Source organism: Staurois parvus, unplaced genomic scaffold (assembly GCF_062004578.1).
Source record: "Staurois parvus isolate SC_StPar_1 unplaced genomic scaffold, SC_StPar_1.0 ptg000894l, whole genome shotgun sequence".
Lineage (NCBI taxonomy): Eukaryota > Metazoa > Chordata > Amphibia > Anura > Ranidae > Staurois > Staurois parvus.
The window spans coordinates 2,229,878-2,246,858 of NW_028318690.1; the positions used below are offsets into that span (position 1 = coordinate 2,229,878).

Here is a 16,981-nt window from a genome sequence, read left to right on the forward strand (position 1 = left end):
GGTCTACTGATCCATTTGATCATGCAGTTGTTGAGGCTAAACTCTGCATATCTTATGCACAATTCAACATGGCCAGATAGCCCAGACTTGCAATAGGTTCACTTGCAGTAGAGCAGAAGCAAGTGAAATGGGGAAAAAAAAATAATAATTACATAGAATACATTTTTGTTTTTTAACCACAAACCCATATACAGTATATATAACAAATATACCTTGAGGAGGATAGGAAGGCATCCCACCAGGATAGCCACCAGCAGCAGGGTATCCACCAGGCTGTGGGTATCCACCTCCAGCTGCTGGTGGGTATGCGCCTCCACCAGCTGGTGGATATTGCCCACCAGGAAATCCTTGCTGGCCACCAGGAGCATATGCAGGGTCAGCAGTCTACAAAACAGATCACACGAGTCTTACTAGAAGCTAGATCATACAGCAAATTATCAACCGGAATCAAGTTGAAAACAACACATCACAGTATATATCACACAACTATCCCAGGAATTAACTATTTGGTTTAAACAAAATTGGTAGTTCAGCAACAAACTTGAGTAGATAAAGGACAGCCTGGTGTCTAAATTCTGTAGAACATGAAAATATTACCCACTTCTCTCCATTGTTATACAGGTTCTGTGCTGACAACAGATGTCCAGCCCTTTCACAAGTTTCATATCAGACATCAGTAAGAAATGTCTGACATGCAGATGACTCAGAGTTGGAACCATAAGGGCACAATGTACAGATTATAGAACAGTGGCTTTAGTAATTCAGTTACCCACAAAGTTTGAAAGCATTTGTGCAATCATCTTGTGATGGAAGGAGACATTGACTCAAGCTGTATACTGGTTTGCCACTATTGCAACGCAAATTGGAATCGTGGCGGAATCTCAGCAATTCAGCCCGTGATCCAAATCGCCAGATGTGAATGAGCCTCAAAATTTTGAACAGTACTGTAAATAAAGGCTGATCATTGTAAACATCCCTGCCAGTGTTAAATGGTTTGCCTCATCCCTATAACCAATAAATCTGCAAGAGATTGTTCTTTTGAAAAATAACAGGATTTACTGGCTGGATCACCAGATGAAAACAGAAAAAAGAAAACCAATACAGCCACCATATCTAATAACTGGTAAGCTGCAATATAATAAAGGTTTGCTTTTGGATTTAATACTGATTTAACGTCAACAATACAATGTAACAATAATGGGAAAAACGGAAGTGGGGGACAAGAGGCCATGGTCTCAGAAGCAAGTCTCTCAAGTCAGCTATGAGCTACACACAGCATTTTCTTGTTCATTGTATTATTGTTACTGAGTGTAGTTTCATCAGTAAAGAGAGTAGTAGTTCTGCTTTTGATACCAAACTCCATAGAAGAAACACGTACAGGCATACCTCTGTTCACAAATTTAATATACTTTTCGTATCGCGAAAAATTCATAAACCGAAACGCAGTTTCCCACAGGAATGCATTGAAAACCAATTAATCCGTTCCGGAGGTCAGAAAAAAGTAAACGCTACAAAAATACCGCATGACTTATTTTATCAAGTCATGCGGTGTTTTCATAGTGACAACCATGTGCTAATGTTTCAGCCGTCAGTGGGGTTCCCCACTGACAGTTTAAAGTAAAAGAATTGCTGGCAATTAAAAAAAAATAAATAAAACGGTGTGGGGTCCCCCCTCCCATCCATACTAAGCCCTTCGAGTCTGGTACGGATTTTGAGGGGAACTCCCCAGACCCCCCCCCCCCATGTATATGAGTATAGGGTACATGGTCCCGCTACTGATTCACAAAAAAAAGTGTAGTGTAAAAAGAGACAGGACATTGATGTCACATGGGGTGGGATCACATGGGTAATGTCCCCAGGTGGCCCCGCTCCTTACATAGTTAAGAACTGTCAAACCACCGGAGCAGGCAGACGGAGGGAGCCATCGTCGGAACTTTTCTTTTTTTTTTTTTTAATTCTTTTTTCGGGGCGGTGGTGGGCATCGTGATTGACGTTGGTTCTACTGCGGGGGACATTCTTTTAATAAAGGACTTGTTAAAGACAGTGTCCTGTATTTTTTCACACTACGCTTTTCGTGAATCAGTAGTGGGACCATGTACCCCATACTCATTCACATAGGGGGAAGCCGGGTCTGGGGGCCCCCTTGTTAAAGGGGGCTTCCAGATTCCGATAAGCCCCCTGCCTGCAGCCCCTCACAACCACCGGCCAGGATTGTGGGGAAGAGGCCCTTGTCCCTCATCAACATGGTGGTGCTCACTCATCCCCCCCCCCCCCCCTCTCCTGACCTGCCGGGTTGCATGCTTGGATAAGGATCTGGTATGGATTTTGGGGGGTGGACCCCCACACCATTTTTTTTTTTAAAGAAGGAAAGAAGAAACTTAAGCTGGGCATACATAGATCAGTTTTTTTTTTTTCAAGCAACCAGTGGGCGCTGCTGTGGTATTGTATTCAGACTCCTCCACTATTGGAATACACTGATCAGTGCTGCAGTTGAATAGGAACAGCCATAGATGGATTAAAATTTGTCTGATCCCTGCAGGACCGGCCAAATCTCAATCCATCTATGGCCAGCTTAAGGGTTCTCCAGGCCTTGGTTATTGTCTGTTTTGCAGCTGTAAAGAGTTGTAAGTGGCATTGTATTGTAACGAGAAATAAAAGTTAGGGATATCACACAGGTTGTTTTTTGGGTTTTAATTTTTAGGAGTGCCACAGATGGGTCAGTCTGTATACTGAAGCCAAGGAGACTGGACATCATGTGAGACTTCAGCCCAAATGGCAGGTCCACTAGACGGGAAGGTGTTTTCCCAGGAGGATGGGTATCTGAGGACAAACGTTTTTTTCTCCTAGCCAGGACCGGGTATAACAAGACAGAACTTTTTTGTTTGTTTCAATGGCTGCAACATTTAATGAGCAAGACTTTGTTGTGGCCCAGATTTTGTCCCAATCCTCTTTCTCAAGGGTGACACTGAGGTTAGCTGTCCACTTATTTGTACATGAGGGAGGGAGTGGGGCTGATTTGGCAATCATTGTGGGAGTATAGTAAGGAAATAAAGCTTAATGCATGAGGAACTCTTTATCATATTTGCTCAGAACATGATTCACACAGCATTTTAACTTCAGCTGAGCCAGGAATCCAATGTATTCCAGTGGAAGGATTCACATGTGTCTGCAAGACCATTACAGTTCAGAAATGCCCTCCAAAAGCATATAAAACACAAGCTTAATACAATAATGCTTCTGCGCTAAGGTATGGCACCAATCCTTTTGGGAAAAATTTCTCTAGGCATCTCCAGCACATAACCCAGGTCAAGGTTTTCTGAAACCACTTGGCCTTGCTGCCCTCTTGTTACCGGACTGGGGAATCCATGAACACTGCACGAAAGAACAAGAGAGGGCACGCACCAGCCTTGTGCATTAACCGAGACACTATTTAAAGTGACTCTAAAAGGTTCATCTTTTTTTCCATAAAACAACAAACATGTCTATACTTACCTGCTGTGTGCAGTGGTTTTGCACAGAGCAGTGTGGATCCTCCTCTTCTCTGGTCCCCCACAGGCTCTCTTGGCTCCTCCTTTCTGTCAGATGCCCCCACAACAAGCAGCTTGCTATGGGGGCACCCGCTGCTCCATGTGTCCATTCACACATGGAGCGGCAGCTTGGTCCCGCCCTTCCTCTCTCCTCATTGACTGACTAGCTGTGATTGACATCAGCAGGAGCCAATGGCTCCCGTTTGCTGTCTCAGTCAATGAGGAGGCAGAGACCCAGGCAGCCGATGGCTCAAACGATATCATGCCATACTATGTTGGCTTAGAATTATTATTGGCCACAACCCAGCCCCTTCACTAGTTGAAGGCGGGGCCATGGGCTTAACCTTTGATACCCAGTTAATATATAAAACATAGTGTCTAGCAGACTTTTGGCTCTGATGAAAAAGGGACACCCTTGAAACGCTTGGTCTTTCAGGAGCGGCGTTATCAGTGCTGGTCGTTCTGTTGGAAACTTGCTATGGTCTTAATGCTTTTATTGTTTGTGAGTATATAACTTTTAGCCTTTAAAGAGGAGCTCCACCCAAAAGGGGAAGTTCCGCTTAAATGGGGAGCAGTCCTTAAAGGATTGGCACCTTTGGGGGGCGGGGGGGAGCGGGTCACCCGAATTTGACAGGTACCCACTTCCAGTCTGATCACCTAGGCGATCGCAAACAGAAGGTGTCCTCCCTCCCTGTAGTCTTTTGGGACATGTGACAGCTACTCGCGCATGCGCAGTGGGTACCCGGCTGTGAAGCCGCAAGCTATCACAGCCGAGTGCCCACACTGAAGATGCCGGCCTCCTGGAATACAGGACGGCCAGTGAAATGGGCTGTAGGGGACACACCGTGGGACCGAGGGACAGGTAAGTGGCTGAAATGAGGGAAAGCTATGCTGATTTCTATCATCCAAACATGAGCAAGCAAAAATGCTGTTTTTTTTAATTTACATTGCATGATCCACTTGGGATCTAGAGCAACTGCACTTGCAAGTGCCCAGACTATTTGCCTTTAGTGAACCACTGTCTTACAGTGTGACATATTTTCCAGTCTTATGCTCACACAGGAGACTATATTCTACAAAACAGTTTGTTGCATAGCTTGATCTTTTCTTATTGCTTCATATACAGTTAAACCATTTTCTCCATACGTTTAGAATAGGTAATACTTTGATACACTCAGCCTAAGGACACATCTATTCCTTGTCACTAGTAGAAATGTTACACAGTACATGCTTCCATATATGCACACACTTGTATGCTAGTTACATGTCAGAAGACAGAGGTGACGTTTATGTTGAAATTTCAAGTGATGCAATAACTAAAGTGTAAGTAAAAATTATGCAGTTTACAGCACTAGAAGTAATAGCAAACACATTTTGAAAAGACTTACTGGATAGCCTGGGTAACCAGGGAACCCGGATGGCTGCTGATATGGGTATGCCATTCTGTAGTACAAATAAGAAAAAAAATATATATATAAATATGGTACATTTGTACATAGAGAAACTAAATATCAGCAAGTTCATTTAATTGCCATACACAGCTGTTTTAATGATCTACAGTGTGTATAATGCAAAATATACACATCACTCAACATGTTTATCCGGCATTTTCTATGCACCAAAGGTTTCTGTTACAACTAAAGACACCTTCAGCCTTCTCTAAGCTATAAAAAGTGTTCCCCTATCACCACTTACCTAGTACACCAAAAATCAGACTACAAAACAGCATGAACCCATGGGGCAGAAAAAAAAAAAATTGTACAAGTTGTGCAACAGCCCTAATAAAAGATATAAGCTGCATGCGCCAAAAATATATAAATTGATAATAAACGTGCTGCATTATCCACCTACGATCCAAATGTATGTGCTAATAAAAATGTGATATCATCCAAAATTGTGCGGTGCTCAATATAAACTATTGATATCATAAATTTGTAGCTATACAAATATATTGCAGTGAACCACACACAAAAAAAAAAAAAAAAAAAAAAGACAAAAATAATAATTTATATACAGAACACAATCAAAAACTAAAAAATCCAAAAATGCATACATCAGGGACACTGTACAGAGTTACAGCATTCCTGAATAGACAAACTGAGCAAGAGGGGTTTGAGTTTACTACTGCGATATTAAAGTTTATGTAACAAAGGGAAAAAAAAAAAAAAAAAATAGGTCCAGCAGTAGGTTGAAGTCATAATGTACCAATATGCACTGCATACTGGTACATTACGACAGACTTGCCTACAAACGGAGCCCTCTAGCACTGCACTGATATGACTCTCCTTGGTCCCCAGCGGCTTCCATCTTCACCTGGTCTTCCTTCTGGGTTTCAAATTCTTGGACGCTTGATTGGCCGGGCTGAGGTGCACAGGAGTCACATTGCCACGGTATTCAGAGCAGGCCATAAACGTGGTCTGAGCTGTGCATGTGTGGCTCAGATCACATTATCCGCTGACAGGCAGAGGGGGACATTTATGACAGAAGAGACCTCTAGGGTCTCTTCTGTCATAAAAACCCTGCCTGTCAGCGGTTTTTGAGAATTTCACTTTACTACCACTATAAGCTTTCTCATCCCAGACAGCACTGCCTTTCGGCAACACTTTGAAGATCTCGGAAGGTGCTTTTATTTGACGTGTATGTGTGAGTACATTGTTTTTTTAATAAAAGTGTTTTAGTGTTTACAGTGAGCACTAAGGTCTGTCATTTCTTCTTTTAGCCCTCCCGATTACGTATCCAGCTCTGCACTTTATTTATATAATATTTTCATCTGTGGTATCAGAACTGTTTGTGGTGGCTGCCTTTATATTGGTTTAGCCTAAGCGCAGTGTTCACTTTTCATTTTGATATCATCCATGGAGACCTAGAGTGGTTGTAAAGCCTAAACATTTTACTTCATTGCATTCCTTGCATTATGGTAAAAATGCTTATGTAGTAGTTCCCCCATTATACGTAAGCCCTTAATCCAGTGCTGTGCCCATCTGCAGCAGCTCTCCCCTTCTCCCACTCTAACAGGCTTTGCTAAGAGCAGCAATAGCCATTGGCTCCTGCTGCTGTCAAATTCTGTGACGAGGAAGCAGGAGAAAAAGGGGGGGGGGCTTGGAGCCAAGCTTTGCTGTCTGTGGCATGGCTCAGGATCGAGCATGCAGTTGTGCCAAGATAGGAAGTGGCTTCCTATAGTGGCTCTCCAAAAACAGGAGAAGCAAGGAGCACCAGCAGGGAACCAGAGAAGAGGAGGCAAGTATAAACCTGCTTATTAATAAAAAAATATATATATATATATATATATATATATATATATAAAAACAGAAAAGAAAAAACGGATTGAGGCAGAGGTTGAGCTGGGCTTTGTCTAGTATATGAGCTGAATCTGGTTTATTTGGACCTTGTAGCCTCTGGGTACTGGTGCTTGACATCTGCTTATTTGACCATTGTAGAGCAGAGGCAACCTAGAAGGTAAGCATTTGCCCTCCGGGGTTGCTGAGGGTCTTCTTTGTAAACAAACCTGACCACCATTCAAGAGTGATTTTGCACATATTTTTGGAATTTATTTTGGACTTTGTTTTATGCATCAATTTTGTTTGTTTTTTTTTCTTCTGTAGAACAGACAGCTGTACGCACAGAGTGAAAGTTGGCTGGTTTGGCTCATGTGCACAAGGCTTTAGGAGGTTTTGTTAAGTTCTGACGTGGAATCCAGCAAATAGAACTGCTCCAAAAAGGCAGTTCCTTTTTAAAATGTAATAGTGTCCCAATATTGACAAAATCACCCCCCCCCCCCCCCTCAGCATAGCAGTGTCACTATGGTGACACTGACTCACCCTGATGAAAGTATGTTAAAAATATAAAAACAAAAAATAGTTTAGGAAAAAAGGTTTTTAAAAATGTAATTAAGAAAAAAGATCCTCACTATACCAGTCATAAGATGATGCTGTACTGCACTGATGACAGTATGTAAAATGAAAAAAATAAATAAAATAAAAGAAATAGTACTTCATTTTCCAAATAATTGTGACAAAAAAAAACCTACAACTTCAAAAAACTCACCATTACACTTATAAATACCTCATGTCCTGGCTCAAGAAATGAGATCAGCCATTGGTACATTAGACATGTTACATTTTCAAATACAGTACATATACCATAGTTTGTAGACCCTACAACTTTCACACAAACCAAATAATCACTTATTGGACATGCAGAAGAATACATTTTGGCCTAAATTTATGAAGACATTGATTTTATTGCATAGGTGTAATCAGTGAAAGTAGAACATATTTATTTTCATAATGTGCCTTTTTTAGTTTATAGCACACAAAAAATAAATAAAAATCCAATGGTAATCAAACAACACCAAAAGAAAGCTATATTTGTGTGAAAAGGAAATTATATAAAAATTTGATCATAGTGTTGCATGACCACACAAATGCCAGTTAAAGTAGCACAGTGCTGAATTGCAAAAAATAGCTTGGTCATGAAGGGGTAAAACCTTTGAGAGGTCAAGTGGTTAACTTATTTATTTATTTATGCTATCACAAATGATTAACAAAACACCCATGTGATAGCATTGGGGAGATGACATTTACTCTTTATGGAGACATAAGGGGCCTAACAGACCCCAATGTCTCCCCTGCCCTTTACAGTATCTAACCGAGCACAGATCTGTTCGGTTAGATGTTCCCCCAACTAGGAAATGGAGGATCTGAAACCAGAAGTTACTAAAATCATTAGCACTTCCACTTTCTTTCCCTAGAGGGGACATCAAGGCATGGATGTGTCTCAAGTCAGTCATTTTTTAGTTTAGCTATCTTTTGATCTGAAAATATATCTCTCGAGCATCACCCCCAAGGATGGGGAACCTCCAATGTCCATATTATTACAGATATAGTTATTGTTTCCTGCTCACAAGTTAATTGCACAAGGAAGGCTGTCACATAACCCTTCTTCCTTTTTAAAATCTCACAATGCTGTTAATGCCATCTAAGAGAAAAACTAACTTATCAAAACAGTGGTTGTCCAAAGATATATAAAAAAAAAAAAAAAAAAAAAAAAAAAAAAAGTGGTCCCCATGGTTGTCTGCCACTGCAATAGCTTCAGTCACTTCCATACTTTCAAGCCCGTCTCATTGATGGTGTTATTAATTTACCAAAACTAATATGTACTGTGGACATGTCAAGTGGAAAAATGCATTTTCCATCCTAAAAACTCTGCTCAATATGGTATATCAGTTGTAGATTGAGATTTATATAACCTGAATTATGTTACTGCACGTGGTTGACAGTGGGGATTATTACTGCCTTGTATGAGGAACAGATTGGTGTCAATTTACTAAAACTGGTTCCCTCAGAATCTGGTGCACCTGTGCATGGCAGCCAATCAGCTTCTAACCTCAGCTTGTTCAATTAAGCTTTGGCAATAAAACCTGGAAGCGGATTGGTTTCTGTGCAGAAGTGCACCTAATTTTGCATGCTTCAGTAAACAAACCCCATTGTGTTCTATTTCTTTATTTTGTATTTATGGTTTGAAAAATGCTTAAAAAAACATTACTTAATAAAAACAAACATTTTATTCTATTCAATTCCTCTTATTGTGCCAATAAAAAGTTTTGAATTTTATCAAGATTTCAGTCCCCATGACAATGTCATGAGAACAGAAAAAAAAACCCTTTCCTAAATATCTTTGCCGTTCATGAAACCTGCCTATCACCCGTCTGAAATATCATTTTTCTATGATGGCTTACAATTAAACACACCTCTAAACTTGGCACCAGGCCTGGTTGGTGGAGTACCTCCTCTCACACCTGTCTTACCTCTTGTGTTCTCACTCCTCCCTCTCACTTTCTGTCTTTAAGTACATGTAGTAGATCTAGTTTCCAACAGCCATCTAATAATTGCCATTGTTTACCAACCTCCTGTGCACAGCCTTCCAGTTCCTGGAAGAGTCGGAAACCAGCTGTTATATATTTAATTTATCTGTTCTTTTTGGGGTTTTTTCAGTCATGAATACTACATTTTCCCCAGAGCTTCAATGAATTGGAGCTCTGCTGACTTCCATCATCCAATCATGTGCAAGCAAAAATGTCTTTTTTTTGTGACTAACCCTTTCTTTGCAAAGGGAAATTACAACCAAATCTACAGCTGTTAGTCACAACAGTCACTTAATGACCTATGAAAAGTGCTGTATGTTCTGTCTGCACTTAGTATGTACCTACAAAATAATAAAGTTATTAAAAAAAAAACCCAAAACACAAATCCCTATTGTATGTTACTACTGTTAAAAAACACAGTATAAATACTTTCATGTAATATAAAATAACTAAAAGACACAAAGGCAATAGAATTTTAAAATGTTTACACACAGGCTTTCAACAGAGTTTAGGGGCAGGTAAACATTCCCCTCCTGAACGCAGAAGAATTGTGTTTAGCACAGAAACGTTTTGGTCAAAAAAAAAGCATGTAAAACGCTTGGGCGTTTATCCATGTCAATGGAAAATACTCTGGCCAATCAAATGAATAGAAGACCAAGCGCTAAATGCAGCTAAAACACAGTATCGAGTTTCCACGCATTTTTGCTGCATTTAGCATTTTTCTGCTGCCAGCAGAGCTTAACATCTAGGGGAGTTCTTGCATACATGAGGCCTTAGTCAACAGGCCAGTTCTTCAGACCAAATGCAGAGCAGTGATTCGGTTTACGAACAACACGCTCTAGAAGTAGTAGTGGTGGTAGTGGCCAACTTGTTCAGAAAACAAACACAGAGCGCAACTATGATGCAAAAGCACTTCAGTATAGGTAACAAATCATACTGGCATTTTGGTTGTATGATAACAAGATGCAGTGCTAATTACCATACAAAAAATATACCACAAATCTAAAATATAAAGTGCAAATAATAGAAGGTGCAGTTGTCAAGATAAGTCCATAAAGTGCAGCTGGAAATCATATGAAACCTGTGTCCAAAGAGACAAAAGTACCACAGAAGAAAAAGGGAATCCTCCACCGTCAGCACACACAGCCTCTTACCGGAAAGCAATGACCACAGATGAAACGGTCAAACAGCCAAAACAGAACATGAAAAATATATTGATGGCTGGGGATCCCAAAAGATCTCTTCACTGGATTCTTTTACACTGCAACTTGCTCCACGGTATATAGTATTAAGGCAAGAGGATGATCAAATACTCCCATAAAGAAAAGCAGAACCACTTCATTGTGTAATTAATGAAGTCAGGAATTTAGTGAAAGTAGCACACGTACAAACAGTGAATGAAGTTCAGCATATAAAATCAGAAGAGGTTTCCAACCAAGAAGATGGCTGCGATCCGTGATGCGATGATGTCATATGCCGTAGCTCCCTCCAACGCGTTTAGTAAAAAAAAAAAAAACTGGTCAGGGGCATGGCCAACGATGTTCATCGCACATTAAATACCCGCCAGGCGGAAGCACAATCGCACTGAAACCACCCGTGCTCCAATGACCGGAAACCAAATACTCTGTGCTAAACCGGATGTAGAAACAACACCCCGAAGCGGGAACCACTATTATACAGGATTTATATAGCACCAACAATTGGTTCAGCGCTTTACAATATAACGGGAGACAATACAGCAACAATACAGTTCAATACAAGAGGGAAAGGAGGGCCTGATCCTTGGAGCTTACAATCTAGTATCTTCTGATACTATGTATCAGAAGCTATAACCATAAATTGGAGAAACAAAAAAAAGGGCAAAAGAGGAGAAAAACGCCAGCCATCAAAACAAATATAAATGATTGGAAAACACAAGAATAAAAGTAATGATATCACAATTAAAGGTCTATGAAATTTATATGAATAAAGGAGGTTATAAATATAGAAATTAGTGCCATCTTGTGGTTGAAAAACAATAGAATATAAAACATTCCAGATACATGTATTCATGACTTTCATGCATTAACCTTTTTAATATTAAACTTAACTGGAGACAATAGAATAGCACGGACAGCTGCCAATAAAATGTTCAACTGCTACTAATAAAAGCATTCCATTCAATGTTTAAACCAAAAGGGCACATGTTTTTAAAGCATAAATTCACTGGGTCTCTACCTTGGAAATTTCCCATCTGGTATGGCTATCACGCCAATTGGGAGTAAACCGATCTATAGTCATATGTGTGCCATCAGGATTTTGCGAAAATTCAGGCCCAGTATGGCCAATTTGTTTATGGCCAAGTGGGAGGAGGATGTCATCTATGGGGGATGTAGGCCCGAATTGGTGCTTTGGGAAAGAAATTTCCAAGTTAGAGATGCGGTGAATTTATACTTTAAAAACATATGCCCTTTTGGTTTAAACATTGAATGGAATGTAAATGCTTTTATTAGCAGCAGTTGAACGTTTTATTGGCAGCTGTCAGTGCTATTTTACTGTCTACGAGTAAGTTTAATAATGTTATTAAAAAGGTTAAAGTGGAGTTCCACCCATTTTTTAAAGTGCCTCTATTTACATTGTACCTGTGTTGTAAAGCACAATTTAGATAAACTTTTTTTTTTCGTACTAGAAATACCTTTGAATCAAGTTTCAGGACTGCAGTTCCGGTCCCCTAAGCGATGACGTGTTAAGGCGAATCGCAAAGTGTCCTGGGATATCGGGTCCTGTATCCCAGGAGTCCTTTGGGTTCCTAGTGACTGACTATACTTCGAAAAACAGGATATGCCGCGATTGGGAGGAGTTTGGCACCATTTTACCGGAGTTCCGTGTGGGGAACTTCCGCTGTCCCCGCTATTGTTATGGCAACCTGTAGTATAGCACCGAGCAGTGTCAGTAATGTGCAGGCGCGAGATCGAGTGGTGCATGCTGGAATAGGCAGCACCACCAACTCCAGGAAGACTTGCGGGCTTCAGATGCCCACAGCCATCATGGCGCCTGCCTGCTTCTGAGATCCAGGTAAAGTTTAACATATTTAAAAGAAACTACAAGGCTATAACTACAGTAATAACTGTATCCAATTGTTAATGTTAATTAAAAGGCAATCCTGGGTCTGCTTTTTAAAAATAAAAAAAATAAAAAAATTTCTTCTGGGGACTGGAGCTCTGCTTTAATACATGAAAGTTATAAATACACGAATCTATGGAATGTGTTTTATTATATTTGGATTTGATGTAATGTGTTTTTCAACCATGACGTTCATGTATAACCTTTTTAATAATAACATAATTAACCGCTTTCTGGCTGCCCTATAGCAGAAATACTGCTACAGGGGTGCGCAAAATCACATAAATACACGTGATTTTGCATCTCTGGGTAGGGGGTGTGCGTGCGTCCTACTCACGCCACTATTCGCAGCCTCAGCTGTCAATCACCAGGTGCTTTTATATTAGTAAAAGTTGGAACATTTTAGTAGTAGATGTTAATGCTATTCTATTGTCAACAATTAAGTTTAATTAGGAAAGTCATGAATGAATATATATATATATATATATATATATATATATATATATATATATATATACACACACACACACATATATATATACACACACGTATATATATATATATACACACACATACACACATATATACATACACACACGAAACTCGTAAAATTTGAATATCGTGCAAAAGTTCATTTATTTCAGTAATGCAACTTAAAAGGTGAAACGAATATATGAGATAGATTCATTACATGCAAAGCAAGATAGTTCAAGCCGTGATTTGTCATAATTGTGATGATTATGGCTTACAGCTCATGAAAACCCCAAATCCACAATCTCAGAAAATTAGAATATTGTGAAAAGGTGCAATATTCTCGGCTCAAAGTGTCCCACTCTAATCAGCTAATTAAGCCATAACACCTGCAAAGGGTTCCTGAGCCTTTAAATTGTTTCAGTCTGGTTCAGTAAGAATCACAATCATGGGAAAGACTGCTGACCTGACAGTTGTGCAGAAAACCATCATTGACACCCTCCATAAGGAGGGAAAGCCTCAGAAGGTAATTGCAAAAGACGCTGGAAGTTCCCAAAGTGCTGTATCAAAGTACATTAATAGAAAGTTATGTGGAAGGGAAAAGTGTGGAAGAAAAAGGTGCACAAGCAGCAGGGATGATCACAGCCTGGAGAGGATTGTCAGGAAAAGGCCATTCAAAAGTGTTGGGGACTTTCACAAAGAGTGGATTGAGGCTTGAGTCAGTGCATCAAGAGCCACCACACACAGACGGATCCTGGACATGGGCTTCAAATGTCGTATTCCTCCTGAACAACAAACAATGTCAGAAGCGTCTTACCTAGGCTAAAGAAAAACAGACCTAGTCTGTTGCTCAGTGGTCCAAAGTCCTCTTTTCCATCTCATTTGGAAACCAAGGACCCAGAGTATGGAGGAAGAATGGAGAGGCACACACTGCAAGATGCTCGAAATCCAGTGTGAAGTTTCCACAGTATGTGTTGATTTGGTGAGCCATGTCATCTGCTGGTGTTGGTTGTGCTTCATTAAGTCCAGGGTCAAGGCAGCCGTCTACCAGGAGATTTTGGAGCACTTCATGCTTCCTTCCACAGATGAGCTTTATGGGGATGCTGACTTCATTTTCCAGCAGGACTTGGCACCTGCCCACACTGCCAAAAGCACCAAAACCTGGTTCAATGACCGTGGGATTACTGTGCTTGATTGGCCAGCAAACTCGCCTGACCTGAACCCCATAGAGAATCTATGGGGCATTGCCAAGAGAAAGATGAGAGACATGAGACAGAACAATGCAGAAGAGATGAAGGCCGCTATTGAAGCATCCTGGTCTTCCATAACACCTCAGCAGTGCCACAGGCTGATAGCTTCCATGCCACGCCGCATTGAGGCAGTAATTGCTGCAAAAGGGGCCCAAACCAAGTACTGAGTACATATGCATGCTTATACTTTTCAGAGGTCCGATATTTTTCTATGTACAATCCTTGTTTTATTGATTGCATGTAATATTCTAATTTTCTGAGATTGTGGATTTGGGGTATTCATGAGCTGTAAGCCATAATCATCACAATTATGACAAATCACGGCTTGAACCATCATGCTTTGCATGTAATGAGTCTATCTCATATATTAGTTTCACCTTTAAAGTTGCATTACTGAAATAAATGAACTTTTGCACGATATTCTAATTTTTCGAGATATATATATATATACATATACACACACACACACACACACACACACACTTATTTTTTCTATGGAATGTGTTATATTACATTTGATGTAATATGTTTTAATCTTTTTTTTATTTATATAACCTCTTTTATTCATATAAATTTCATATACCTTTTTATTGTGATATCAATACTTTTATTCTAAAAGGTGTTTTCCAATTGTTTATATTATATTTCTTTTGATGGCTGGAGCTATTCTTTTTGCCCGGTTTGTTTCTCCAATTTATGGTTTCTAGCTTCTGATACATATTGGTTCTGCTTAGGGGTGTCTTTACATCCGGTTTAGCATAGAGTACTCGGTTTCTGGTCACTGGAGCACAATGGTTTCAGCGAGATTGCTCTTCCGCCCGCTGGGTATTTAATGCGCAATGAATGTTGTTGACCACGCCCCTGACAATGTCTATGATGAAACGCATTGGATAGAGCTATGGCGTATGACGTGGCCATCTTGCTGGTTGGAAACATCTGATTTTATATGCTGAACTTCATTCACTGTAAGTGTGCTACTTTCATTAAATTCCTGATTTTATTAATTACTACACAATGAAGTGGTTCTGCTTTTCTTTTCATATATTTATCTGGGAGTATTTGATTATCCTCTTGGCTTAATACTATATTTATACCACAGAGGAAGTTGCAGTGGAAAAAATCCAGTGAAGAGATCTGTTGGGATCCCCAACCATCAATATATTTCACATGTGCTGTTTGACCACTTGATCTGTGGTTGTTGCTTTCCAGTAAGAGGTTGTCTTGTGGTATATTTTTGTATGGAAATTAGCACTGCATCTTGTTATACATTTGTTTGTTGCCTACATTCTTGTCAGCTGCTATTTTAACATTTACATTGATCCTAGCGCAAGTTGTTACTGGGTATTGTTATTTTGGTTGTACGGTATCAATGACAAATGTCTAAATCTTAGTGAAAGATTTACTATACAATAAAGCACCCCCCCCCCCCCCCCGAAAAAAAAAAAAAAAAAAAAAAAAAAAAAAAAAACTGCATTGTTTCTCACTATAAGGCCTCACGCTTACTAGGTACCTGAATGCCAGAACCTCTGGCAGAGAAAAAAAAAAAAAAGCACATAATGGAGCATACTGCACATGCATTTCTGCTAATTTTTCACTATAATCAATTTACAATTGAAAACAACAAAACGTGCTTAACTGACATGTTTATGTGCATTAAGCATTTACGCTGCCCAAAAGCTCCTCTAAAAATGCTTGAGGTTTTTTTTTGGTCCTGTAAACGTTCCTTTTCTAATATGCCTGTAAACACCCAACTGTGCATGTACACATGGGGTGACAGAGTTGCTTCTACAGGCTGAAAGACAAAAAGCCAGATACCTGTATACACGAGGCCTTACAGTGGCTGCAGAATCTCCGACCTTTTATACAAATTACTTGACTGAATTATTTCTCGAGAAAAGCCTTTTTTCAGGTCAGGGTGCCATGGCAAAATACCTAAAAATTGCCCAAAAATTGTTAACAAGCCAGAATATAAATCAAAAACAGTCTGTGTTAGACAAAGCCACAGGTTTTTATTGTGCAGGATTACAGCTTTGGCGCCATGAGGGCCAATCTCCAGCATCCTAACAATCAATGACATCAATGGCTGATAAGGAGCACTTCATGCACTTGAGAAGGTTGGGAAATGCTGCTCTAAAAATCTGGTACAAAATAAGATGTTTCCAGGGAGACAGGGAATGTCTGTGATATAGGAGGTGCTACATCTTTGCATTGTGTAAGAGAAGCTATACCTGCCATAGACTCCTTCACCTGAAGGATTTGCATAAGCAAAATGTCAGCAAGGTCAAACTATTCTACATTTGTTTGGTGAAAATAACCCAAATCACTGTATATTATTTAGTCTGTAGGAAAAATATAGAGTTCACAAACTAGGGGACACACACACACACACCTCTATCTGAAGAAAAAAAAAAAATCAATCCTGCTATACTGATTACCTCTCATTTCTTAAGGCCCCAAAAACACCAAAATAGTAGAAGTATCCCCAAGATAACCACTTTTTGGAAAATAGACAATCCAAAGTACTTAGTAAGAGGCATGGCGAGTTTTATGAAGTTGTAATTTGTTGCAATTTTTTGGAAACTGAAGAAATTGCCAAATTTTTTCCCCCACATATGGTCACCAGTCCAGTATGGTGTTATCATATAACTGGTGCGGCGGTGATCAGGGACACTGACTGGTGACAGTATGTAAATAAAATATATATATTTGTTTTTAAACACACTGACCATAGTAACACTGTACTACTCTGTGGAAGAGAGTAGGAATTT

General features: G+C 39.8%; 1 protein-coding gene across 2 annotated transcripts in view; it reads right to left on the minus strand.

Moving 5' to 3' along the window:
- Positions 1-16,981, minus strand: part of ANXA7 (annexin A7) — a 54,659-nt gene that overhangs the window by 25,542 nt on the left and 12,136 nt on the right. For both annotated transcript variants that reach the window (XM_089656206.1, XM_089656205.1), the window contains exons 2-3: positions 4,916-4,970; positions 213-384 (exon numbers count right to left, since the gene is read on the minus strand). In XM_089656206.1, coding sequence (XP_089512332.1) covers positions 213-384; positions 4,916-4,969 — 226 coding nt within the window. In that variant the 5' untranslated portion in view covers position 4,970. The remainder of the gene's footprint in view (positions 1-212; positions 385-4,915; positions 4,971-16,981) is intronic.